The 25,732-nt window shown below is 41.4% G+C and overlaps 1 protein-coding gene across 3 annotated transcripts in view; it reads left to right on the forward strand.

Annotated features, from left to right (window-relative positions):
- Positions 1-990: 990 nt before the first annotated feature.
- The window catches only part of ITSN1 (intersectin 1), an 89,853-nt gene continuing 65,111 nt past the window's right edge, over positions 991-25,732 (forward strand). For 2 of the 3 annotated variants that reach the window (XM_056858744.1, XM_056858746.1), the window contains exons 1-14: positions 991-1,041; positions 1,825-1,917; positions 4,363-4,426; positions 7,151-7,311; positions 7,649-7,828; positions 9,283-9,376; positions 10,244-10,344; positions 16,261-16,324; positions 17,300-17,437; positions 19,805-19,920; positions 20,736-20,998; positions 22,256-22,405; positions 22,628-22,768; positions 25,388-25,475. In XM_056858744.1, the coding sequence (XP_056714722.1) occupies positions 1,014-1,041; positions 1,825-1,917; positions 4,363-4,426; positions 7,151-7,311; positions 7,649-7,828; positions 9,283-9,376; positions 10,244-10,344; positions 16,261-16,324; positions 17,300-17,437; positions 19,805-19,920; positions 20,736-20,998; positions 22,256-22,405; positions 22,628-22,768; positions 25,388-25,475 (1,681 nt within the window). In that variant the 5' untranslated portion in view covers positions 991-1,013. The remainder of the gene's footprint in view (positions 1,042-1,824; positions 1,918-4,362; positions 4,427-7,150; positions 7,312-7,648; positions 7,829-9,282; positions 9,377-10,243; positions 10,345-16,260; positions 16,325-17,299; positions 17,438-19,804; positions 19,921-20,735; positions 20,999-22,255; positions 22,406-22,627; positions 22,769-25,387; positions 25,476-25,732) is intronic. The other variant, XM_056858745.1, reaches the window with a different exon arrangement.

Below are 25,732 nucleotides of genomic sequence, written 5' to 3' on the forward strand. Positions count from 1 at the left end.
CTAGCCTAACTATGCCCCCAGGGTACTCAGTGATTCATCAACAAAGGCCTAGTGGGCAGAGAGGTGTTGTTGCTGTAGTCTATCCCCTGGCTCAATGCCCTGTCCAGGTCTCCTCTTGTTTTGAGACTGTATAACTAGTGTTGGGAGTGTGAGACAGATTGGGATTCTCTTGGTGTTCTGCCCACTCCATTGCCCAAGCATCTCTCTGCCCGAGTTAGTGGAGGCGGCCTCAGAAGTGGTGTTGAAGACCCATAGGCTGGTTCTTTTGGGGGACCAACATCCATGCCGAAAGTAACTCAGGATTTCACAGTCTCCATGACAACCATGGGCCTATCTCAAGTAATAACAGGCCCACCATGCTGTTCACACTCTCAATTTGGTATTGTGTTCTGGGCAGAAAGAAGGGGGTCAGGGTAGGGGGATTGAAGACAGTCCCCTTGTTATGGACAGATCACTACTTGCTGGGGTTTAGACTTACAGGGATCCTCAGGGAAGGGGGGTCGGTTAAGATTATACTTCCTTGTAGGCTGATGGATCTGACTGGGTTTCAGATGGCATTAGGAGATTTTCTTGCTGATATGGTTGGCTGTCCTGTTGATGCCCTTATTGACCTGTGGAATGAGGAAATTACTCAGGCAATTTGTATCCCTATCTTTCTTGTTTGCTCATTGATCTCCATTACAGTGTGGCCCCATGCTGAATTTCCTCTGCCTGGTGCTACTCAACTCCCCTGGCTTGGGCTCAAATGCAGGTGTGTTGCTGACAAGGAATCAAAATTGTATATATCAATGAGTGATATATGAGTGTATATCAGTGAGCATATACAATGAGTGTATATCAAGGAGTATATAACAGTGAGTGATATAATGACCCTATATGATATAGCAAATATATACAATATGGTAAAGTGGTCCTGAAATAAGTTGTTACTGTTTTTGCTCTTGTTGCATACCAGTACCAATGTACCACTCTTTATTTCAGGCTTCGATTAGCAAGTGAAAGTTGATTGAACCATGGCTCAATTTCCAACACCTTTTGGGGGTAAGCACTGGACATTTTTTAAAACTTAGTTTGAATAAATTTTATTTTAAAAAGCATTTGGCCTAAATAAATAGCCTGGTTTTAAGAACCAAAAATGTTTCTCTTAATCTTGGTGTGCAGTTACAGCAGTTGGAAAAATGCTTTACAGCTTGTGCAAGGGGAAGTGTTCTTGGGTTGTTGTAGGAAGAAGGGATGGTTAAAATAAATCCATCAAGAGCGACAGCCTGAGGACCCCATACATGATCTGTGGGCCAATCAGTTATGTCAGAAAGTCAGTGAAGACATGTCTATCAGTGTAATAAACTTGTCTTCAATAGGAATCCACAAATTTTGTCTGGGCTTGGTAGCTAGCCTTTGTTTGTAGTAGCCACTCTACAACAACACCATGTGTGGTAGCTGTTTTGCAATAACCCCTCTTCTCCAACCCATGATCTTGATGGCATATGATGCAGCCTAGTGGTATTTCGAAAGAGGTAGTTCCTCTCTCCATGTGCTGTGGTCAGCTTTTAATATTTTTAAAAACTGCCTAGTCTAGTCTCATACTAGAAGTGTCCCTGCGGGTCACCAGAATAAAATAAATGGTTGCTGCTAGTGATCTGGCGATTGCTGTTCTTTCAGACATCCAAGTTCATGTTGTTTGCACCTCTAGGAGCTGCCTAAGCTCCTTTCTTGATGGGGAAAATGTGTAATCATATGGTGTTGTAAAATGTAAACACATTGGGGAAAATAGAGATTCTTCTGTAATACAGCATTTGTTTCTTTCAATTTCTTCCTTGCAAATAGGCAACCTGGACATCTGGGCTGTAACTGTGGATGAGAGAGCTAAGCATGATCAACAATTCCACAGTTTGAAACCAGTATCTGGATTTATCACTGGTAATGCACTCTTTTATATCATTTCCACAACCATGTAATGTGGTGCTTCCCTCAGGCAAACAGCAGTTGCCTCAGCCCAGGTCATGGACCCAAATGACAAGCTGCTTGTGTTTTAAGAGTACAAGGAGGAGAAGCCTAGATCTGCTTGTAGTGAGCTCAGTACTAAGATGTAATGTAATTGCAAAGATACACTTTGTATGCTGCTAAAAATGCTAAATAATTGAAATGAATGAATAAGTCCATTGCTTTTGTGATTCTGATGTGATAAGAGGAAAGACCAGCTCTCTGTTGCAACTACAGTAGTTCTTTTTTCTGCCATGCACGGAAAAAATTGACTTTAATTCTTGACTATTGATTACATCCTGCAGAGAGCAGAGAAGAATAAATAGCAGCTTTCTAGGGCTGTTTTAGATTGAGAAATTGTAGGGGAAGTCTTAAATCTTCCCTCTTCATGGGGAATCAGGGACACTGCATGCCGGAGAATTAAGTTCTGGCACAGAATTCCTAGATCTTGTCTTGTTTGACAGGATCCAGGCTAAGCTGCCATAGTCTCGAAGCCTTGTGTATACGGGACTTTGTAGAATCATATGGGACCTTTAAAAGATGTAATTCAAAGAGAACCAGTGTGTGTAGTGGTTAAGGTGTCGGACTAGGTTCTGGGAATCCCAGGTTTGAATCCCCAGTCTGCGTTTCCTCAGCCAGTTTTAGTGTAGGTACAGGGTTTTTAAAATTCTCCTTAAGGACTACTGCCTATCTTATGAGCTACCATGGATGTTAAAATCATAATTAGAGGCCCTGCTTCATGTGCCCTGTTCTCTGAAATTAGATGTGGGGCCATAAGAGAAGAGGGCCTTCTCTGTAGTGGTGCCTTACCTGTAGAACTTGCTACTTGCCACTTCTTGCTACCTTCTGTTAAGTATTAGGCAGTAAGTAAAGACATTCTTGTTCTCTTGGACATTGGGTGTTGTTTTAAAGGTTCAGTATTACAGGTCTACTAGTTGCTTTTCATTGCTCCTTTTTAGGATTTTAGCCTAGTTTTGCACTTGCATTTCTATTTTATTGCTGATTTTGTTATCAAGTTTTATTTGTATTTATGTTTTGGTGAGCTGCCATGAAATTTGGAAGATGGTCTAGAAATAATTTAAACAAACTGATCTGTACTGCATTTCTTTAAATATGGGATCTCCATGGCTAAGTAATTTGAACTGAAGAATTAGAGATTTGATTGGGTGGTTAAGGAGAATGAGGGGAGGGGTATATTCACGCTTGACACTCATGCTAGTGGAGATTTCTCCTGGAACATAACAAGTTTATATGTTCAAGTGTTGCCTTATTCTGTGCTGCTGTTCCTGTTAGGCATACATCCTTGGCTGATGGGGGTGTTGAATTTACATATAATGTCTTAAAAATACATGGAAATTTGTGTAATTTATCTATTGGTGAGAATACATCCTGTGGAGAAAGTGTTTTACTTCCTTGCTTTACAAGGCATAATTCCAATAAATGAAAGCTGTTAAAATGGACTAGACAGCAGGAACCATATGTTTCCCTTCTGTCTAAGCTGATGTTAATATAGTGTGAATTTCCTATTGACTAAAATACAGATGTTTCAGTTTGTAGTCATGCATATTTCGGAACCTGATGTTCCTGTTCTCCTGAACAAATACTTAAGAAATATATTGGTGGTAATAACTTGGTAATAAGAGTATTATATTTATTGTGGGTGTATGATTTTGTTCTTTTAGGCCCAAGCTACATGTTACACATGATTGCCGCAGGGACTTGCAGCCATTCAGCAGCTGCAAGTTTGCCATGGCAACTCAAATTAGAAGTATTACAAGGACCTGATTCTAGTTGGAACCATGTGGGGGGAGGAGGGGATCCTGCTTCTCCCTGTGTACTGTTTTTCCAATCCAAAATGGCTCTGGGAGAGCAGCATGTGCACTGAATACTTGTACCTGCAGCCTCCAGTGGGTTGAATTACATAACACTCCCTGGGCCAATTTCAGGTTGGGAAAATGGCATGGGGGGGGGAGGCAAGAGCCCCTCCTCTCCTCAAGCTGTAATTCCTACCAGAATTGAATCCCTTTGGTGTTTCCAAATTGAGTTGCCACAGGGAACTCACCGCTGGTGTCCTACCTTAAGTCCCTATTGGGACTGCATGTTAACATTACGTGTAGTTTGGACCTAAGAGGTTGGTGTGTGAACTAGCAAATCACCAGTTCATACCATGCCTCCAGCAGGAATGTACCTTAGACATCATCTCTCCCACTGTCTGCCAGATATGGATAATCGTACTGACTTACATATAAGGATATTTTAAGGATTGTTCAGAAAATGTTACTGGAGCACTTTAAACTCTAAAAGCATTATATAAAGGCTCATTCTTGCTATTAGCCAGTTCTTTATGGTTCTTATTGGAAATAACTGCCTCTTTCTTTACAGGGGATCAAGCGAGGAACTTTTTTTTCCAGTCTGGGTTACCTCAACCAGTTTTAGCACAGATATGGTAAGTTTTTTTATTAAAAGAATTCTGAAAATTAGCAGTTTGTTGCAGCCAAAATAACAGTCTCTTGTGACGCATTTGTCTTTAAGGTGCCACAAGGCCCTTTGCTGTTGTAGAACTGTCAGTGAGCTTCTGTTTTCTGCATAATTCTTTTACTGGCCTCTTCTTTATGGGATTTGTGGCTGGCAAGCCCATAATCCATTAAGAAGTGTTTATGTAGGCTTTTAAATCAGAAGCTCTAATGCTTCTGAAGACAGTAACCAAATTAAAGTAGGCATGGGTTTTGCTCTACTCATGCTGAAACTTAGAAAGTAGGTATGATACTTTTCCTTTTGAAACCATGGACTTTACCATTTCTGTGAAAGATGACATCCCTGTTTGTTGTAAAACTAAATATTTTTCATATTGTCAATGAAATAATTTATTGTCTTTTGTACATCCATATTTCTGGTCCCAGTCATAAATTCTAGTATCACTGGCATCAGTTTTATGATTGAGAACATTCTAACAGCGCATTCCTGACTTCTGAGGAGAAAAGTCCTCAGGAGACCAGGAAGAGGCTGTGCATCCAGGCTACTTATGCCGCCGTAAGTGGCCCCAATGCCGTCGGGGAGGGCCAGACACTGGTCTCTGGGCGCTGCCATGGCAGTACCACCCCGGGATGCCAACGGGGCCTTCCGCCAGCGTACCACAGGCATAAAGGCCAGTTCCAGGGGGAGTCCCCGGGGCATTACGGGGGCGGGGTTGCCTGTCGGCAGCCTCCTGTCCCCTTTCGCCCCGTAACGACAGCGCCGAGAATGGCATTGCTGCACATGCTTTTTAGCAGGCGCAGCCTTACTGTTCTCTATGGGGCGAAAAACCCCATTTAAACTTTAAAAAGCCTGCAAAAGGCTTTTTAAAGGTTTTCAGCGGCTGGGAAACTGGTTTGGAGGCAGCGCTACGGCACCTCCTCCATGCCATCCCCAGCTGCCAGAGGCTCAGGAATGCAGTGTAAGTCTGGAAGAGTGGAATGCAGGCTTCCAAAAAGGTTCTCTTGTATGGATCTTTGCATAACAAAAGCTGCTAAAAAGAAGTAGTATGTTTCTCCTATAGATATAAAGTTACATTTGATTAATGATAGGCCATCATTATGTGACAATAGGTAGCAATAACAATACAGAAAATTCTGTTACATATTTTTCTTGTACATATGTCATATTAATTTTTGTCTAGCTGATACTTTATCTGACAGATCTGGAATGGAATCAGGATTTTGCCAACACTACTTGTCATCTTACTACCAATTACATTGTGATTTTGGTGAAATGATTTGAAATTTTATACAGTTTTAAATAATTTAATTCAGTGCCATTTTCATGCAGCCAATGTAATAGTAATTTCCCAGATTCATAGCCCTATAGGAGCTCTTAAATGTTTTCAGTTTATTGGAGTGGATACACCCTGCTCATTGAAGATGGGAGGCTTCCTCCAATTTAAAAAGTTTTTCCTCCAATAGAACAGCTTCTTAGCTTTGCTGAGCAGAGTGGCTGCATCCATCTCAGTCTTTTGAACAGTCTGAAAGTTTTATGCTTCAAGTTAAAAAATAATAATTTTTAAGGAGGCTGTATCATAGTAATCAGAGGTATTAAAAGTACTGCTTTGATTCACTAAGAATAACAGGCCAGTTTACATTATTGATTTAAATAAACATTTCCCATGTATTAATTATATCCTTCCTAAATAAAAATGGATGCTAATTAATTAAATATAAAAGTGATTGATTTGCGGAAGTGGCATTACTGGAGATCTGCTTTAGAATATCTCTGAGATATGGATAATAAACTACTTATTTGTGAATAAATAAATACTTAAAACCGTTAGCAAATCTGTTATAACTTCGTCAGGTGTATATAAAACATTTGAGACCGCTTCATTGTATTTGCTGTATAATAATAAAATTTCCAAAAGATGTCCAAGATGACACAGAGCAATAAAAGTAAAAGAATGCATTAAAATGGCACACAGATGAAAACAGCATTCCTTAAACTAACTTAAGCTGTGTAAAATACCTATAAGCAGAAATATAGCCAAGTTTCATATTACACAAGAGCAGATTAAAACCAGCTGAAAAAATAAATTGGAATTGATTAATATGAGATGGTGTAACCAATAACCAGTGCTACATTTTTACCAGAAGCTAATTGAAACATAAAATGCCTTCAGTTGGAATCCAAATGACAGTAAATATGGTTCTAAGTACATTTTTTAGGGGAGGCTATTCCAAAGACATGGTACCACCAAAGTATTTTATCATGGTCCTCAGGGTTTTCTTGCTTGTCCCCAGTTGTTATAATTTAAATATAAAAGTGATTGATTTGCGGAAGGAGCATTACTGGAGACATAAATGTAGGAGATGCAAACATTCAGTGGACTTTGATCTCCATGTAGATTTTGCATATATGATAGTTTAGAGTAAATAGTTGCGATAGTAATACTTGGTGACAGAGCCCAGGCTTTGTATGCAGAGGGTCCTAGTTTTGTTTTCTGGTATCTCCACTTTAAAAGGATCTCAGGTAGCAGGGCTGGGAATGTCCTGTGCCTTAGACCTTGGAGAGCTGCTGCCAGTTAGACAGTACTGGTCTAAATGGTCGAATGATTCATATGTTCAGGGTTTTGAATTGGGAATCTGTTTTTGTTTTGGAAGTGTTTTCAAGATGATTTTTTAAAAAATAAATTGTTTCATTGTAGGGCTCTTGCAGATATGAACAATGATGGCAGGATGGATCAGCTGGAGTTTTCTATAGCTATGAAGCTTATCAAACTAAAACTGCAAGGTTATCAGCTCCCTTCTGTGTTGCCTCCTATTATGAAACAGCCTCCCCTTGCAATTTCTAGTGCATCAGGATTTGGTAAGAGCAGATGTCCTCCTGATGTTAATTTATTTAGACTGTTAGAGTCTTTGCATGCTGCTAAATACTGTTATCAGCTCAGTTCAAAGTGAGTGATTTTCTCTAAAGCAGATCTTAGTTATCTTTTATGAGAATTGCATTTAACGATTTGATGGAACCACTTGCATTGGAAGATGTGGTTCCTTCCCCTGATCATTGTTAGGCTAGTCATAGTGGTTTCACCTTTTTATTTCAGCCTGCAGCCTAATGTTAAACTTATCATTGTATAATTCTTTGCTTTGTAAACAGCTTAAATCAAAGTGTAGATGATAGCAAATGTGAAAATCTTTCCTTACAGGGATTGGTGGTCTTCCCAGTATGCCACCTCTAACAGCTGTTGCTCCTGTGCCAATAGCGTCCATTCCCGTAGTGGGAATGTCTCCACCTTTAGTATCTTCTGTTCCTACGGCAGCTGTACCTCCTCTTGCCAATGGAGCACCTGCTGTTATCCAGCCTCTGCCTGCTTTTGGTCATCCTGGTATGCTTGAATTCTTGATGTTAGCTTTGCTAATTGATTTGTAATTCTCTATTTAATTGAAATTCTAAAATATACTGTATGAATACAAACATATAAAAGAGAACCAAGTTAATATACTTTTAAAATTGATTGCTCATGTATTTATGTAATAAAAAAGCTATTAAATACAACCATGAACAAAATGTAGATCTTCGCTAACTAGCAGGATTATTTTTCTTCTTGAATTGATAATATTGCTGGTCGCATAGGTATGTGAAATGCTTTCCATATCTCGATGGGATTTTTAATCCTAACCTTAGTTGGAAACCTCAGATTTATAACAAAGAAAATTAAACCTTCAGTTAAGCAGTTGAACATTTTTTCTTTTATAAAGGAGGAAAATATATCCCAGGGGGGACTGCAAGTGTTTAATATGAAAATCACTCCACAACCTTTATATGGTGCTTCAGTTTGGATCCTTGAGGTCAATGAAAGTATTGATCTTCCATTGTGTCAGTTTTTACGGCATATTACAGGGGCTCCAAGATGCATAGCTGGAGTAAGTTTAAGGCTAGAACTAGGCCAAGGCTCCAACGAAGCCAAAACATGGCTACAAGCCTTTAAACATTCTAGACATCTGTTGCTGTGGCGGCTGGGCCAGGAGCTGTTCTAGGCGTCTGCTGCTGAGGCGGCTGGGCCTGCAGCAGTTTCATACAATGGTGGCAGCCACCCCATTTTTAAAAAACTTATTTTTTAATTTGAGGAGGGCATACAACCCCCCCCCCCCCAAAACTTTTTTAATGTCGTATTTTCCTGCAGACTTGGGGGACTTCCTAAGTCTGCAGAAACAACTGTTTGGGGTAAGTGTGGCCCTGATCCACAGATTTAGGTATCCATGGATGGGGGGTGGGGTCACACTTGGGAATTAGATATATAGATTGAAGTGAATTCTAATGTGCTTTAAATTAGAAGTTAAAAATAAAAAGGGTGCCTGGAATAGCAACTACTGTTTGCTTAATGCGGAGGTTCCCAAAGTGGTGCCCTGCCAACACCTTTTGTGGCATCCACCAAATGTTTTTAGGAAGTAGGTGGGGCCAGGCAGGGCTTTTGCCCAGCAAGGCTTCTGATTGACTATTGGGGATTTGATTGGCTATGCAGATTTTTAAAAATGTTGCTTTGGCAGCAGCTGCCACCATAGCACAAGGATCTGCACTGTGTTACTGAAGTTGAGCTGTGGCATTCAGTTTGTGGCCAGCTCTGCCTCCTGTGGCAGCCATTTTGTGGCTGCCATTTTGTGGCTGTGCCTACCATGCTGTGTCAGAGTTCCAAATGTGCCCACAGTCTCAAAGGTGTTGGGGACCCCTGGCTTAATGGGTGGTTCAGTATATGACTGGTAATTGGGATCCATTACCTATCATTAATTGAATGGCTACCCTTGACTTCATAGTGGATAAAATGTGATTTTTGTGTTTCAGCCACATTGCCAAAGAGTTCTTCCTTCAGTAGATCTGGTGCAGGGTCTCAATTAAATGTGAAATTGCAAAAGGCACAATCTTTTGATGTTGCTGGGTAAGTGTGTCTGATTTTCTTTATGCAGTTTGATCACTTTGTCATTGATGGTAGTCCAGCAGCTACTCAGGGACAGATGTCCCATTCAGTTTGAGGGAAGTGGCTGCTTGCAAAAACACAGCTTCAGGGATGTGACTCGGTTCAAAAGAATTAAGTTTGAAGTTAGAAAAATGCATTTCTGTCAAAGTTGGAGGTGTTTGTGTGTAACCGTAATTATGTACCTATTGAAAGACATTTCATATTGTACATCCCCTCCCTTTTTGTGTTGCAGAAAGATGTGTCTAAAAATAGGAAAAGTGTACCATACAAAACTGATAATGTGTGTATTGTCTAGAATTTGTGAATTCTCAGTGGTTTCTAATAATTTTATTTACCACTTTTTAGTTTCTAGACAATGCCCACTTTGTGCTGTCTTACCATTATTTTGGGGGGGGACTAAGCTCTGCGCCATTGCGTAGTATAAATGGTTGTCTTCCCACCATTTCTGTTCTTGGCAGCAGAACCTCTCTACCACATTCATCATGTACTCTGGATCTCCATGTTTTCCTTCTTGTACTTACTGTCATTACAAATATCAAAAGCAATGTACAACAAGTTTAGAACATATTAAAATAAAGAAAAATGAGGAACAAGGGAAAAAAAGTTAGCACAAAAAGATAGAGCATAAGAAAAGCCTTTTAGGTAGCACATGAGAACTTTTCTTTGGAAAAACATGCTGACTCTGACAAGTACATTAAATAATGTTCAATGGTAAATAAGAGCAAATCAGAAGCTGTTATGGTTTTTTAAAACTGTAACCGTTGATTCTTTACTCAGCTGTGTTTTGATTATGGGAAGGGTCTAATTGCTTGTTTTTTATAATTTTAGAACATCTCCTGCAGCAGAATGGGCTGTTCCACAGTCATCAAGATTGAAATATAGGCAGCTGTTCAATAGCCATGATAAAACAATGAGTGGACACTTAACAGGTATTAGAAAATGCTTTTGTTTAAAATTATTATTTTTAGAATTGTAGACTCTAACCTAAATATGGTAGAGGTTGCTTTAATGTCATGGTTAAGAGGATGAAGCATACACTTTGAAGTCGGCCACCTTTTCCATCTACATTCTAGGCTGCCTTAAGTAAGCTACTGATTTCTTAGCACATACATTCCCCCTGGTAATATGGAGATAATGAAACTGACCTCTGCTAGCAAGTTTGTTGTAGGAATTACTGAGAGTGATTATAATGCACATTGAAAAGTGCTTACAAATGCAAAGTATAATGCCTCTTTGATCAGAATAGCTGCCTGGGCAAGATAATGTATCAGAAAGAATGAACTAACTTTGTTTGACTCCCATATCTCATTGTGACTGCTAGGCTGAAGACAGCCTAGATCCACTTAGAAACCTGTAGTGTACAGATTAGCTTGGTATGAAGAAAATGCAGCAATACAGATCAGCCACCTCCCCCCCCCCGCCCCAAGACCATAGACTGCTAATGCTCCAAGCTAGCTAGTTTGAGGGCATCATACCAGTATAGAAAGGTCATAAAATCATCTAATCTGTGTGAAAGCAACCATAGTGATTGAATTCCCTTTTCATTCATCTCTACTATTATTGGTAGAACTTATTAGACTATCTTTATTTCAGTGCAAAGTAGATAGCTTTTAAAAAATATGTACACAAGATACATTTGTGTGTTAAAGCCTCTTGCCAGAAAAGGTTAGGCAGAGTTCCAAATTCCCATTGATTGTCTGAAGGTGAGTGTCAGACTCAGGCGTCCATCCCTAGCATCCCATAAACAGACACGCTCAGGCAGGTGATCCTAAGCAATGCTAATTTATTAGGAGCAAAAGGCAGATTAAAAGAAGCTGACTGCCTCTCACGCAGGAGAGGTTGCTAATGGGGACTATGCTGGTAGGTTACAGTATAAAAGCATTCTAGGCAAGAAAGTAAAACAAAAAAAGTGAAACCACAGTGCAGTAACTACGAGTGAACGGTTCCCAGAGAATTGCAGACATAACATCTTGTGATAAACAGTACACAGGATTTGCAGCATGAGAACAAAACCTTGACTAGCAGCCAGAACCTGGCCTTGACAGGAAGCCAGCCTCTGGCCTGCAATTGCCAAACTCCTACTCCAAAGGTAGCAAAGACCTGACAGTGAGCAATAGAACTTGTGCAAGTTGAACAATTCTTGTTTGCCTTGTCCTCACATTTTAAGAAGAAGAGGAAACTTTTATACCCCTTAACCACCTTGGTTTTGTCAGCAGATAATATTTGATAATATACTTTGATAGTATACTTTGATTCACCCAAAGAAGTTGTTGGCTTTGGTTTTCTGTGAGAGAAAACTGATGTTTTGTTTTAGGGTCAGTTTGACCCAGTTACTATGATGGATATTGACAGGATCCTGGGATCTGTGAAGTCTGCCATTTGTGTTCTGGATCCTTGTCCGTCCTGGTTGCTTAAGTCATATGAGGACCACATTAATAAGTCCATCAGGCAACATTTATTATGATCAAAAGATCAGTCATCAGTTTAACAGCACAATTTACATACAAATATAAAATTAATATATATTGATTAAAATTCATAACCTTATTGTGCTGTAATTATATAAAGTTATTAAAATGTTAGGAATATCTGCTTTCTTATGGACAAGGTCACAGCACAGAAATTGGCCGCTTTAGAGGTGGTCTCATTGGAGTCGTCTGCAAGGAGGAGATATGTGTAGAATTTTCCAGGAACTTAGATAAAGTAGGGGTGAGATATATGGAACTGATGTCCTTATAAAATGGACCATATAAAACATGTGTTCCACTGTTTCATCTGTATTCGATTGGCAGACATTAAGAATAGGATACACAAGTATCTCCCTTCCACTAGCGCTGAGGGCAGGCAGTTAAAACGGGCTAGGGTGAAAGCTCTGCGGTATTTGGGGAATTCTAAAGCATAAAGGTAGTTCACCAGCACAAAATTTTGGCTATGATTCCCTTCCGCTGGATAGAGGTCTGCCTGAGCTCTATAAGCCTGAAGAACTGTATCCTAGATCCCTTGTTTAAGTGTTTCTTTAGTTCCCGAGAACCCAAATGGCATATTGCTAAGGGGGAGAAGCCAAGAAGTTGTGTTTTATTTTCAACCCCATCTACCTAACCTAAGGTATAGCTAGCTGAAAGATTTAAGGGGGTTCATCCAGATTGGTTAAGGTTTAGCTTGAGCCAAAAACATATAGTTTGATACCAGCTACAAGCTTCAAGTGACACCTGTTTTGATTCTATTCTAAGAATTCCAATTGGTGAACAACGATGTCTATCATTGATGTCTGTCACAAATCAGTCACTGACTGGGCACTTTTCCTTGGCCATAAAAAGGTGGTAATCTATGCCTGCTTTTTTAAAACACCCAGAAGAGTGATGTGGCCAATTATTACCTTGTCTCTAATTTGTCCTCCTGGGCAAGATGATTGAGAGCAGTGGTGGACCACTTCCCGGCCATCTTGGATAACTGATATGCTCTGGACCCTTTTCAGTCTGGCTTCAGGCTAGGCTGTGGGACAGAGATGGCACTGGTGGCCTTAGTTGATGATCTCATCTGAATGTAGGCAAATGCCTCTTTGACATTTCTACTTTATTTATTTGCTGCCTTTGATAAAGTAGATCATGGTATCTTGATGAAACGTTTGGAGAGAGAACTAGGTACTGAGGAATGTGCTTTGTATTGGTTTAAATGAGGCTTGTCCAAACTGCGGCCCCTGGGCTGCATGTGGCCCAGGAATGCTATGAATGCGGCCCAACACAAAATTGTAAACTTAAAACATTATGAATCAGCTATCGGTAGTGTTAGTGTGTTTTATGTGTGGCCCAAGACAATTCTTCTTCTTCCAATGTGGCCCAGGAAAACCAAAATATTGGACACCCCTAATTTAAATTGTTTCTTATGGACCAGACTCAAAGATTTGCCACTGAAAACCTGTTGTTATAATTGTGGGATTTGTCCTGTGGGGTTCCACAGGGTGCAGTCTTAGCCCCCATGCTATTCAATCTCTATGTAAAGCCCATAGGAGAAATCAGTTGTAGTTTTGGAATTGCTGATGACACCCAGCTCTGTATCTTTGCATCCAAATCTCTTGGGGATACAGTAGCAAACTTGAGCCATTGCCTGATTGCTGGGGCTGAGAATGAACAAACGGAAACTGAATACTGACAAGACTGAGGTAGTGCTGTTTGGGAATCCTGAGATCTTGAAGGACATTGTGATTCCCACTTCAGCTAACCCTTGCTGACTTGGTCAAGAGCCTAGGGCAGTGATGGCAAACCTTTTAGAGACCGAGTGCCCAAACTGCAACCCAAAACCCACTTATTTATCGCCGAGTGCCAATGCGGCAATTTAACCTGAATACTGAATACTAGTTATTGAAACCACTTTTTCTGGTCTTATGTCTTGTGACAAAAAAGCCTCCATCACAGCATTGAAGATATCGATCCCTTGTGTTCTTGTAGGCAAAGACACCAGTTTCACCAGCTCTTCTCTCATGATGTCACCAACAGGATAACACAAAATTACTGCTAGCCTTGCATGATTATTTATATCTGTGCTTTCATCCAAGCACATGGAGTAACAGGCTGCTTTTTGTAAGTCAGTGGTGAGCTGCTCACTAACTTCCCTTGCCATGCGCTGGACTCGATCTTTAACAGTATTTCTGCTAAGTGGCATCTCAGAGATGCATTGAATAATTTTATCCTTGTTTGGGAAATCTTGAAAAAGTGCCATCTGACACTTGATGTGCGACACACAACACTTTCATTACACAGAATACATAATGCTTTCCCACTGCGTTCAATCACTCCAAATGACTCTGCCCAGGCCTCTTGGAATGATCTTCCACTATCTGTTTTTGCTTTTTTTGCTGTACTCATTTTGGGTGTTCAAGACTTGAAGTCTACAAAAAGACAAAAAAAATTAAAAAAATGAAGCACCCAATACAAATCTAAGTCAGTATTGTCAGTATTGTCTACTCTACTCAGACTGGCAGCAGCTCTCAGAGTTTCAGGCAGAGGTCTTTCACATCACCTCCTTGCCTAGTCCCTTTAGCCAGAGATGCTGGGATTGAACCTGGGACCTTCTGCATGCCAAGCAGATGCTCTACCACGGCCCCTCCCCAGGCAAACTGCCACCTCACCCGACCGGCTGAAGCAGACCCTTCCCTCTCCCACCTGCAAACTCCACCGGCAAACGACACCCCCCCCAAAAAAAAAACCAGACTATGCAAATGGAGGCTGATCCCCCCCACCCCCTCTGGCTGAAGCAGACCCTTCCCTCTCCCACCTGCAAACTCCACCGGCAAACGACACCCCCCCCCAAAAAAAAACCCAGACTATGCAAACGGAGGCTGATCCCACCCCACCCCCTCTGGCTGAAGCAGACCCTTCCCTCTCCCACCTGCAAACTCCACCGGCAAACGACACCCCCCCCCCAAAAAAAACCCAGACTATGCAAACGGAGGCTGATCCCCCCCCCCAGCCATTTGAGCTTTACCACTCAAACCGCTGCGTCAGCGCTCTCTCTCTCTCTCTCTCTCTCTCGGCAGGCAGGCAGGCAGACGCCTGGTGGGAGGGCTCCGCAGGGCAGGTGACTCACGAGTAGGGAAGCGACTCACGAGTAGGTAGCCGGTGAGCGCCAAGTTTCACCAAGTGCAGCCGAGCTGCTGCTGCCGGGCGTGGGAGGGCCTCCGGAGTCGGCAGGCAGGCAGGCAGCTCCTGCCTCGGACCAAAAAAACTCCTGGGAACCACGAGGCACCCGGGAACCAGTGGAGGTGGGCGGGGCAGAGCCGGAAAGGCCAGTGACTTGGAGGAAGAGCTAAGTCGCGGCCTCAGCTCAGAGAGGGAGGGGCGAGGAGCAGCTGAGCCGCGGTGAGCCGGACGTGCCGGCGGAAAGAGCAACGCGTGCCGGAAATGGCACGCGTGCCATAGGTTCGCCAACACGGGCCTAGGGGTTATACTGGACCCATTCTGCAGCCACTCCATTGGCTGCCCATTAGTTACTGGGTTCAATTCAGGGTAGCAGCCATCACACACACAGCCCTTCAGGGCTTTGGACCCTCATATCTGCAGGATCAGCTGGCTCTCTTCCTATGATTCACCATGGCAACTTCATTCATCTGAATGGGGCCTTCTACAGGTGCCACCTTGCAAATGGGCAAGATCAACAACTGCTTGTACACTTTCTTTCTCTGAAGTGGTCCTCGCCCTATGGAGTGGCCTACCTGAGGAGGTCAGGAAGGCTCCTACACTTTCAGCTTTAGAAAAACTATGTAAAATGGAACGGTTCAGGAGGGCACTTTTATGAAGGAAATAGAGCTGGAATTATAACAGAATGATTCAGGAAGACATTTCAATAAAGGGAACAGAACTATAAACTATACTATCAATATGTATTATCTGTTGCTGTATGTTTTAATCTTGTTCTCACTGTATTCTACTTTTGTATTACCATTTTTGCATTGTTTAATCAGTCTTGTTTAATCTTTATGCCTTGTTTCAGAATTCTGCAATCCTAGTCCTATTACATAGTTGATTTGATGTCTCTTCTTCCTATTGATTGTACTGATTTATATTATGTAATCTGCCTTGAGTCTCAGTGGGAAAGGTAAACTATGAATTACATGGCAAAGAAATTGTGTGTTGGTGCCAAGTGTATATGATGAAAACCTATAGATAACATCATATATCCTATGCACGTTGTGTTCAAGACCTTTGGTCAGATGAGCCTGAAATAAAAGGAAAGATAACAGCATACCTACGTAATTGATGTGTTTAAGAACAATGCTATCTCATGTAAGTGCTTATATAGGTACAAATTATATTTGCATTTTACATGTGGCAATGCTTCCAATTCATTAGGTCCACAAGCAAGAACTATCCTTATGCAATCAAGCTTACCACAAACCCAGCTGGCTACAATTTGGTAAATATTTCTTATAAAACATAATTGAAGTGACATGTCCCCTCCCCATCCTTCTAGTCATTTTTAATTCACTTCAGTGAGAAGGAAGAGATGGGTGAAATTTTCAGTTTCTCCGTCATTTGCAAACAGAGCTTAGTGTGTAGAGTAGGAGAAAAGGGGCAGTTAATCATTTCTTTTTTTAAAAAGCCCCTGACCCGTGTGGCTTTTTGTCTATGTGGGTCTCATCACTCTCTAGGCAGAGTATTTCAAGGGACTGGTGAATGGATGGTTGATTTGATGCAGCCCATTATACTGGGAATCAGTGATAACATTTTAAAAGAACAAACTTGTAAATCCTGTAAATTGTGTATAAGCCTGATTCTCTGTAGTATGTATTTAAGATATGTGGAAGCAGGTATCCATTGGCAAGTTATTCTCTGAATTTCTGCATGAGCCATAAAAATTACTGGGTGATGCAGAACCTGTTACCTTCTTTCAGCCTAATCTATCTCATGGGGTAGTTATCAGGATAAAACAGAGGACAGGGCAATGACACATCCTGCAGGGCAAGATAAAGAGTGTACTAAAAGTACATGAATAATAAAGATTGTTAGGCAAAGACAAAAAAACAGGTTTCCTTTAAGAAGCAAGGTTACAGGACAGGCTTAGCCCCCAACTCAAGAGTTTCTAGTGCACTTCTTAATTTTTCCTTCATGTAAGTGAATGGCATAGCTACTGGCAGCATATTCCTAAAAAGGGTCTCACAGTATAGATGGACCTGGGAAGGGGAAAATAAGGTTATGCAGAAAACAGCTTTAAACCACTGATAGTGCCAAAACACTCATATGTCACACAGAGAACTGTTAGTTCCTCTGAACATGAGGAGTGGGGGCATCAAATGGGGCAACTTCTAGCTGATACAGGAGCAGGCATGTAGATGTGTGATAATTTGGTTCTGAGGGACAAAAGACCAAGAAATATACTTTATTTCAATAGGAATCTTTCAGACATTGACCAGGATGGAAAATTGACAGCAGAAGAATTCATTTTGGCTATGCACTTAATCGACATGGCTATGTCAGGCCAGCCACTGCCACCCGTGTTGTCTCCGGAATATATTCCTCCCTCATTTAGGTAAAATTATTGCAACATTGCATTTAACTCTGATTTTATGATTAGTGTTAAGCTGTGTGTGTGTGTGTGTGTAAAGTGCCGTCAAGTCGCAGCCGACTTATGGCGATCCCTTTTGGGGTTTTCATGGCAAAAGACTAAAAGAGGTGGTTTGCCAGTGCCTTCCTCTGCACAGCAACCCTGGCATTCCTTGGTGGTCTCCCATCCAAATACTAACCAGGGCTGATCCTGCTTAGCTTCTGAGATCTGATAAGATGAGGCTAGCCTGGGCCATCCAGGTCAGGGCAGTGGTAACCTAGAAGGCGGTATATAGACCGTTTTGTTCAATTCAATAATAAGAGTATTATAGTGTGGGGGGGATGCATCCATAGAAAACATGTATTGTGTAGGGCTGTTGAAAAAAAATCGGTACAGTTCGGCTTCGGCAAAATTCGGCCCTTTTAAATTTGGGCCCTGCCGAAGTCCGAACAGCCCCGCTTCGGATCCCCGAAATTCGGGCGAGATCCGGAGTTCAGGGGAAAATTTGGGAGCCCCGCGCGCCTTCAGGGAAGCCTCCTGAAGGCTGCAGGGGTGTGTGTGGAACAGATCTGTGCCTCCTGGCCGGGAGGCACAGATCTATTTAAAGGGCCCCCCTGCGCACCTTCAGGGGAGTCCGTGAAGGCGCGGGGGGACAGAGGGTTTTAAAGAATCCCCGGACTCCCGGGAAAAGGGGGGATGGGTTCTCAAGCCCCTCTGCGCTGTCTGCGCAGGCAGCGCAGAGGGGTTTAAAGACCCCCCCGCCCCTCTTCCCGGGAGTCCCGGGAAGAGGGGGGATGGGTTGTCAAGCCCCTTTGCGCTGTCTGCGCAGGCAGGGCAGAGGGGTTTAAAGACCCCCCGCCCCACTTCCCGGGAGTCCCGGGAAGAGGGGGGATGGGTTGTCAAGCCCATCTGCGCTGTCTGCGCAAGCAGGGCAGAGGGGTTTAAAGACCCCCCAGCCCCCTTCCCAAGACTCCCGGGAAGAGGGGCGGTGGGTTGTCAAGCCCCTCTGCGCTGTCTGCGCAGGCAGGGCAGAGGGGTTTAAAGACCCCCCCCCCGGCCCTCTTCCCGTGACTTCAGTGAAGCCCCCTGAAGGCGCGCGGTTTTTTTTTAAACAGATATGTGTCTCCCGGCCGGGAGACGCAGATCTATTTAAAGTGCCCCCTGGGCGCCTTCAGGGAAGCTCCCTGAAGGCGCGTGGGGAGGGGGGAACAGATCTGTGCCTTCCAGCTGGAAGGCGCAGATCTGTTTAAAAGGCCCAATTCGCCGAATTTATTCGGGAACACCCCGAACTCGCCGAATTCGGCTCCCCGTTTCCCCCCCTTTTTTGAGTTTGGTTCAGTCTGAACCGAAAAACTGCCGAATCGGGGGAAATTCGGCTGATTTTCAGTTCGGGCCGAACCAAATCGACAGCCCTAGTATTGTGGTTTTTCTTAAGTTTCAGTTGTTGCAAATGACCCTCAATGTGCTATTCCTTCTGGAAATTCAGGTTAATCGTTTGGGGGGGATTAAAGCTGGCTGAATTCAGTTTTTCATGAGATCAATTCACAAAGCTGTGCTTATGGCAGACTGCTTTTCTTTAGCTCATAGCCAACTGATTGTCTGAATCATTATTCTTGATTGCAGTTTGCAGTTTGTCATGGCTTCACAAATGCTTTTAAAGTTGTTGAGTGGTGGGAGAGTGCAGAAATGTGAAGTCACAATAAATGTTGCAGATGACCAGTTTGCCACAAGGACAAAGGGACTGACACACAAGCAGCCATCCATAGCTGGTTTTGAGTTGTTCGTTTGAACTCTGGTTTTATGTTCTATATACAGCAAGTTCACAAGAATTCAGTCTGCCTGGAGATACTCTACAGTAAAACTGTCTCCTGAGTCTGTTGTAAACACCGAATGTGACTTTTATCAGTTGCTGCAAAGTCACATCATAGCTTGTATGTGCAGATGAACCATCTCTTCACTGAATGTTTTTATTTTCTCAAATGCCTTGCATTTAAGTGGATTCAGTTCACATACTTGTGTGTTAATCACTTGATAAAACATCAGGATATGTTAAGGTCATTTATAAACTGATTCATAGTGTGTTTCTGAAAATGAGCTGCATCATAGCATAACGTTCTTGAAACTAATCAGAATCCTGCTCAAGGCAGCTTACAATTAAAATAATGTTATCAATATAAAAACAACATGCCAATAAAACAAACGTAGGGACAGCATAAGCAGCATAAAACTGTGCATCAGGAAATTAGTAATCTGTATTATAGTTTGAGTAGCTAATGCAGTGGCAACAATTCATTACAGCAATATTTTACACAGATATATAGTTTAAACTACTTATAACCTCTTTACTGGCAGAAGAGTTCGTTCTGGCAGTGGTGTATCTGTCACAAGCTCAGTGTCTGTAGACCAAAGGTTACCAGAAGAACCAGTATTAGAAGAAGAACAGCAACAGCTGGAAAAGAAATTGCCTGGTGAGTTAGTGCTTAAATTAGTAAGAGTATAGCTTTTTGTGGGGGGTGGTCTGGAGCCAACAGCAGAAGGATTTGTGGTTGTGTGTTGTAGGATTTTGGTGAGTGGCATCTGCCCTGAGCATGCCTGGGGGAGGGGGGAACATTTGTAAGTTGTATAGAAGCACCCTTGATTGTTCAGATAGGAGGAGCCCACATCCCAGTTTCTTTCCACTCTTGTGTCACCGCTTTTGGATTTGAAACGCTTCTGGCTCTGAGAACAAGCTTCCCACGTGATTGGGCCTTCTGACATTACCTCTGTGGCATGTGTGCTGTTGCCTCAAGCAGGTTTTTGGAGAAGTAGCATGATTTTTTTCTAAATAAATGAAGTTGGAGTCCTTTCCACACCACAAAGGAAATGTCTGAAGGATTCCTGTAACTCCTTGGTTCCTTTATGGTATATTTATATATTTCGTTTATTCAATGAGAATTGTTCTGGTTTTATTCTGTCATGAATACCTGACAAAGATAGCCTCATATGTTATGAGACCAGTTTCTGTTTGTCTGATGTGAACTTCTAAAGTAGCCACCAGAACATATGTAGAGGGAAAGTATATCTGAAAATATGGCTGCGAACTTGTTCCTAAGATCTGTAACTGTCCATTTTTGTCTCCATATTTCACAATAGTCACCGTGAGAGTACACGGTGGACAAATAGAAAACTATGAAGCTCTAAGTACTTTTGGTACTAAAAAACTGTAGAATGCTTGTTCCTAAAAATTCTGAAATAAAGTATGTTCCAGTTACACCGTATCTGTATAACTTTCTTTTTCTTTTAGTTACCTTTGAAGATAAAAAACGTGAGAACTTTGAACGGGGAAATCTGGAGCTTGAAAAGCGGAGGCAAGCCCTTTTGGAACAGCAGAGAAAAGAGCAAGAGCGCCTTGCACAGTTAGAAAGGGCAGAGCAGGAGAGGAAAGAACGTGAACGGCAAGAACAGGAACGGAAAAGGCAGCTGGAGTTAGAGAAACAGCTAGAAAAACAACGTGAATTGGAACGTCAAAGGGAAGAAGAAAGGAGGAAAGAAATAGAAAGGCGTGAGGTAAATGGACAGTTTCAGAAGAAATACCTACTTGTCTAAAAACAAATTTTGAAAAAGGTATATTAATGGGCTTATTTTTAATGTATAAAGGGACATCCATTCCTTAGAAAAATTGGACAAAATTAGTAAATAGGACAAAATTATCTAACATCCACGCAAGGCTTTCTCAAAGGTGTAAAAAAATTACCCATTTCTCACTTGTAGTAGAGATATATTCATGTGAGATTTGGCTCTACGCCGAATTGAGCCCTTTCATATTTATCTGTTACCCTGACAGCTACATTTGAATTATGCTGGCTCCCAGTTTATTTTGTGGATGTAATTTGTATTGCCAATATTGACCTTTAAAGGTTTGTGTGGCTTGTGATCAGGTTCCCTTAAGGACAGTGTCCTCCTGTGTAGATCCCTGAATGCTTTAAAGGTATCCAAGGAGCCCTGCTTTCAGAATTAAAGCAGGAAGTTGCTTCTTTGCTGTGTGCTTGTTCTTCAGAGGGGCCCTCTAGGGTTGCTAGTAGTTGAGTGGGATTCCAAAATGTAGCTTTTGAAGGTTGGTTTTGCCTGATTAATATATTGCCTGACACTTTAGAACAGTTGTGATTTTTATTGTGGTGATCCAGCTATAAGCTACTTTGAAGAGTCTCTTCAAGCTATGCGTTTAAAAATAAATCAGTAGAGAGTAGCTTGCTTTGCTTCTTAAGCTGATTGTTATTTGACCTGACTTCTTTCATTTCAAATATGTAAATTATGAGTTTAGAAATAATGTATTAGATAAAATACTGTAAAGCACAACAGCCAACTGTAACTTGAAAAATCCCCAAATATTTGCTCGCTGGTTAGTATCTTAATAGCCTCCCTTTTTCCTTCTTTATTTTGCAACCCTTTTCTACTTTTATATCTTCAGCTCCAGAGCAGTGATAACATCTGAGCCAGGAGATTGCATATATAATTTGGATGTGGGATCTCCTTTAGCCTAGATATTGCATCTGCATTCTCTAGCATATGCTGTATCTGACTTAGTAAAAATAGTGTGTTAACCTCAGGATGTTCCAGTTCATACATTATTTTGTCCACATGGTGAAGAGGTAGAAATGTGTTCTCACAATTGTTGAACCACAGAGTCATAGCTGTATGGCTGTATGAATATGCTGTTAACATAAATCCACTTCATCCAAAATACTAGTTTTGTGTTTGACTGATTTATTGGGAGACACACATTATAAATGGCAGTGGATTACTTTCATGTGCTCTCTATTGCAGGCTGCAAAGAGGGAACTTGAGAGGCAAAGACAACTTGAGTGGGAACGCAATCGCCGGCAGGAGCTCCTGAATCAAAGGAACAAAGAACAAGAGGATATAGTTGTTCTGAAAGCCAAGAAGAAAACTTTAGAATTTGAATTGGAAGCTCTAGTAAGTGAAAACGCTTGCAAGAAACTTGATGTTCCATTTACCTTTAATTAAATACTGATTATTCAAAATTGTCACGAAGTGTGTTCATTACAAAAAGGAGTAGTTCCCGTAATTATCTTTTTTTTCAATTTACAGGACAGACAAAGGCTAAACTAAGAATATTTGTAGCCACATTGCATTCTAATTAAAACCCGAGTAAACCAATTTTTTTTCTTTTCGAAGAATGATAAAAAGCATCAGCTGGAAGGAAAACTTCAGGATATCAGATGCCGATTGTCTAACCAAAGACAAGAAATTGAGAGCACAAACAAATCTAGAGAGCTAAGAATAGCAGAAATTACACATTTGCAACAGCAGTTACAAGTAAGTGTGTGGCAATCTTAAACATTCAGCTATTACGTCAAACTGTTCTGATGTTGACAGAGCAAAATGGCACCTAGCGGACAATAATTTGAATTGGTAATTATCAGAAATGTTAACATAGCAATGGAATTTATTGATTTGACTTTATATATCCCCTTGGATCCCATATTGAGAGGAGTGTGGAATTGAAATACTGTTAATAAATAACAATAAAAATAATAACTGCACAGCAGAAATTGTACTCATATAGAGTGACAGTTTTTATCACTTACATAGTAGTTTAAAAGTTTGAATGTCTCCTTAAAATCCAGTCCTAAAGATTCCACAATTGTGTTTAGAAAAAAGAACAAAAGAAAATGAGAATAGTATTTTTCAAGCTATAAAGCAATAGCTCACCTTGTCCTTCTAGGTGTATTTTGAGGTTAGGAAATATTTTTAAGACCTGCTTTTCTCCTTCCCAAATCTAGCTGGATTTTTTGCTTTTCTCTTTTGGAGCATATAGAATAATATTATTTATTTTAAAAGCTCAAGTCTCAGTTCAGCCAAGTTAAGGCTCTCCTAAGTCCTGTTGATTTCAGTGATAGATTTAAGCCTGTGCTTGCATCTCGTACCTTGAAATAAACAGGACTGCAGATTGTCATGTTGTAGGAAGCTGGAATTAGCAATATGATTGGTTGATCCACTTTGCCTAGACTTGCTTACCCGTATTTCCTGTTTAAGGAATATAAAGGCTAGCCCTCAAGAGTTGGCAGAGTGAATCTTTCCCTAGATTGCCTTCCCCCAATAACGTGCTGTTTGTCCTAAAACTCATCTCTGAGATCAGGAGAGCCTTGCAAAAAAACAACAACTCCAACACCACAGGATGGTGCTCTGTAGCAACATGGAGCATCGGATAAAATCTCCCTTCGCCCTCTTCCACTCATGCCTTGAACCAGCAGAGGAGGGAGAAGGAGGCAGTTTTATTTGTCCCCCCCTTGCCATGCAGCACCCCCATCCTGTGGCACATGTTAGTTGCAAGGTTCTCTTGATCCTCTGAAAAGGGATTGGGGATAAATGATAGGCTTCTAGGGAAAGAAGGGGACAGAGGAGGTCCACTCTGTCAACTCTTTCTATGAACTCTTCTGCTATCTTGAAAGTCTTGTTAGCTGAGCACTGAGGAGCAAAGTTCTAAGGGCCAGATGTAGAGACAGGGTGACAGGGTCATTAGCCGTGTTGGGCATTGACTAACTTAACTAGGCTGCTGGTGACTACCACTGTTCTTGCTTGGAACAGGTCTGATTTCAATCCTGTGTCTGTTCTGTGAATTTTTACATGCAGCTTTTATATTCCAATTGCATTGCGATGCACTGGGTACTGATAGATATTTATTGATACGGTCTGTTTGACCAACCAATGGTTAATTATCTGACTTAATAAAACTGCAAAACTAATATAAATTACAAAATTAGATAAGAGAATAGTGATATTAAAATGTAAGATATTAAAACAAATCACAAGAATTAACTTGACATTTTTCCATTCTATTTTTGCGAGTTTTAATTGCGATGGCACAAAATTTGGCAGTTGGGAGCGAAAAGTGTGGAGTTTCACCCATCAGGAGCCTCTTGGTCAGGAATTCTACTGGCTTATCGGGGAATTCACTGATCAGGGGAGCAATGAATTTAATACGGGCATCATGATAGAATGAGTCAAAAAGGGCAAGAGTCCAGTAGCACCTTAAAGACTAACAAAAATATTTTCTGGTAGGGTATGAGCTTTCGTGAGCCACAGCTCACTTCTTAAGGTGCTACTGGACTCTTGCCCTTTTTGACTACTGCAAACAGACTAACACGGCTACCCACTGTGAATGATAGAATGAGCAGCTGAACAATACATGTTCGGTGGTTTCGATGTCTCCTGACCTGCAAGGGCACAGCCTTTCTGCTCTTGGAATCTTCTTGTATTTTCCTTCTAGAACAGCCGAAGGCAGGGCATGACATCTGGCTAGAGTGTAGGCCTTCCGATAGTTGATAAATTCCAGATGGGAGAAATATACTGCAGGGGTAACTAGGTATCTAGATTTTTCTGGAGCCGAGAAGAAAGGTGATTTCCCCAGGTCTGCCTGACGTTCAGTATCTTCAACCCTTTGCTTCAAAAAGCTTGCTGCTTGTTCTAAGCCCATGGCTAATAGGGAAGAGCATTGGGTACTGTAGTATCTGTGTGTGTTGTGTGCAGTGTTGGCCACAGTATGTTACTGAAGAGGGAATTTATTACCTCTTTAATAAATTCTGCATTCTGTATCCTGGAGAAAATACGTTTCGATACACGTAATCTGGTTGTAAGAGCTTGATATATGAAGACAAACAGGTGGTCCTTAGGCCTAGGTTTAATTTGGAACTGTATGAAGTATTATGTTTTATAAGCAGGGGGACCACCTATAAAGCAGTTCATCCATATTCGGGTTATTGATACTTTTAGGTGGTGGGATGTACAGTTTTGCTATTTATTTTCTCATGTAGTGTAAGTACTGTGTTAGTGAACTGTGAACAAAGTATTTCCAAGTATGATTGAAATCGGTCTAAAACTTGTAGCTGAGGCAAAACTGAAGATAGGTTGTCATTCCTATTTTATTCTTTTCAGGAATCTCAGCAACTTCTTGGAAGGCTAATTCCAGAAAAACAACTACTTAATGATCATTTAAAACAGGTTCAACAAAATAGTTTGCACAGTAAGTATATTTTAAAACATTGGGTTGGTTTCACCCAGTATTTTTAGTCACCCAGTCTCCTTTCCTATACAGCCCCCATCTAATATGGCTTTTGTACATTCAGATTCCATGATTTGCAATATAGCCATTTTTTTGTGGTCCATGTGGGGCCCTTCCTTCCGTTTTCATCTACAAAAAAGGCTAGTTGGCTCCAACTCATTGTTCCATACTTCTAAGTGCATGAGTGTGTGGTGCAGATCTTGACTTGGATCAAGTGA

The sequence above is a fragment of the Euleptes europaea genome, chromosome 12 (assembly GCF_029931775.1).
Source record: "Euleptes europaea isolate rEulEur1 chromosome 12, rEulEur1.hap1, whole genome shotgun sequence".
Taxonomy (NCBI): Eukaryota; Metazoa; Chordata; class Lepidosauria; order Squamata; family Sphaerodactylidae; genus Euleptes; species Euleptes europaea.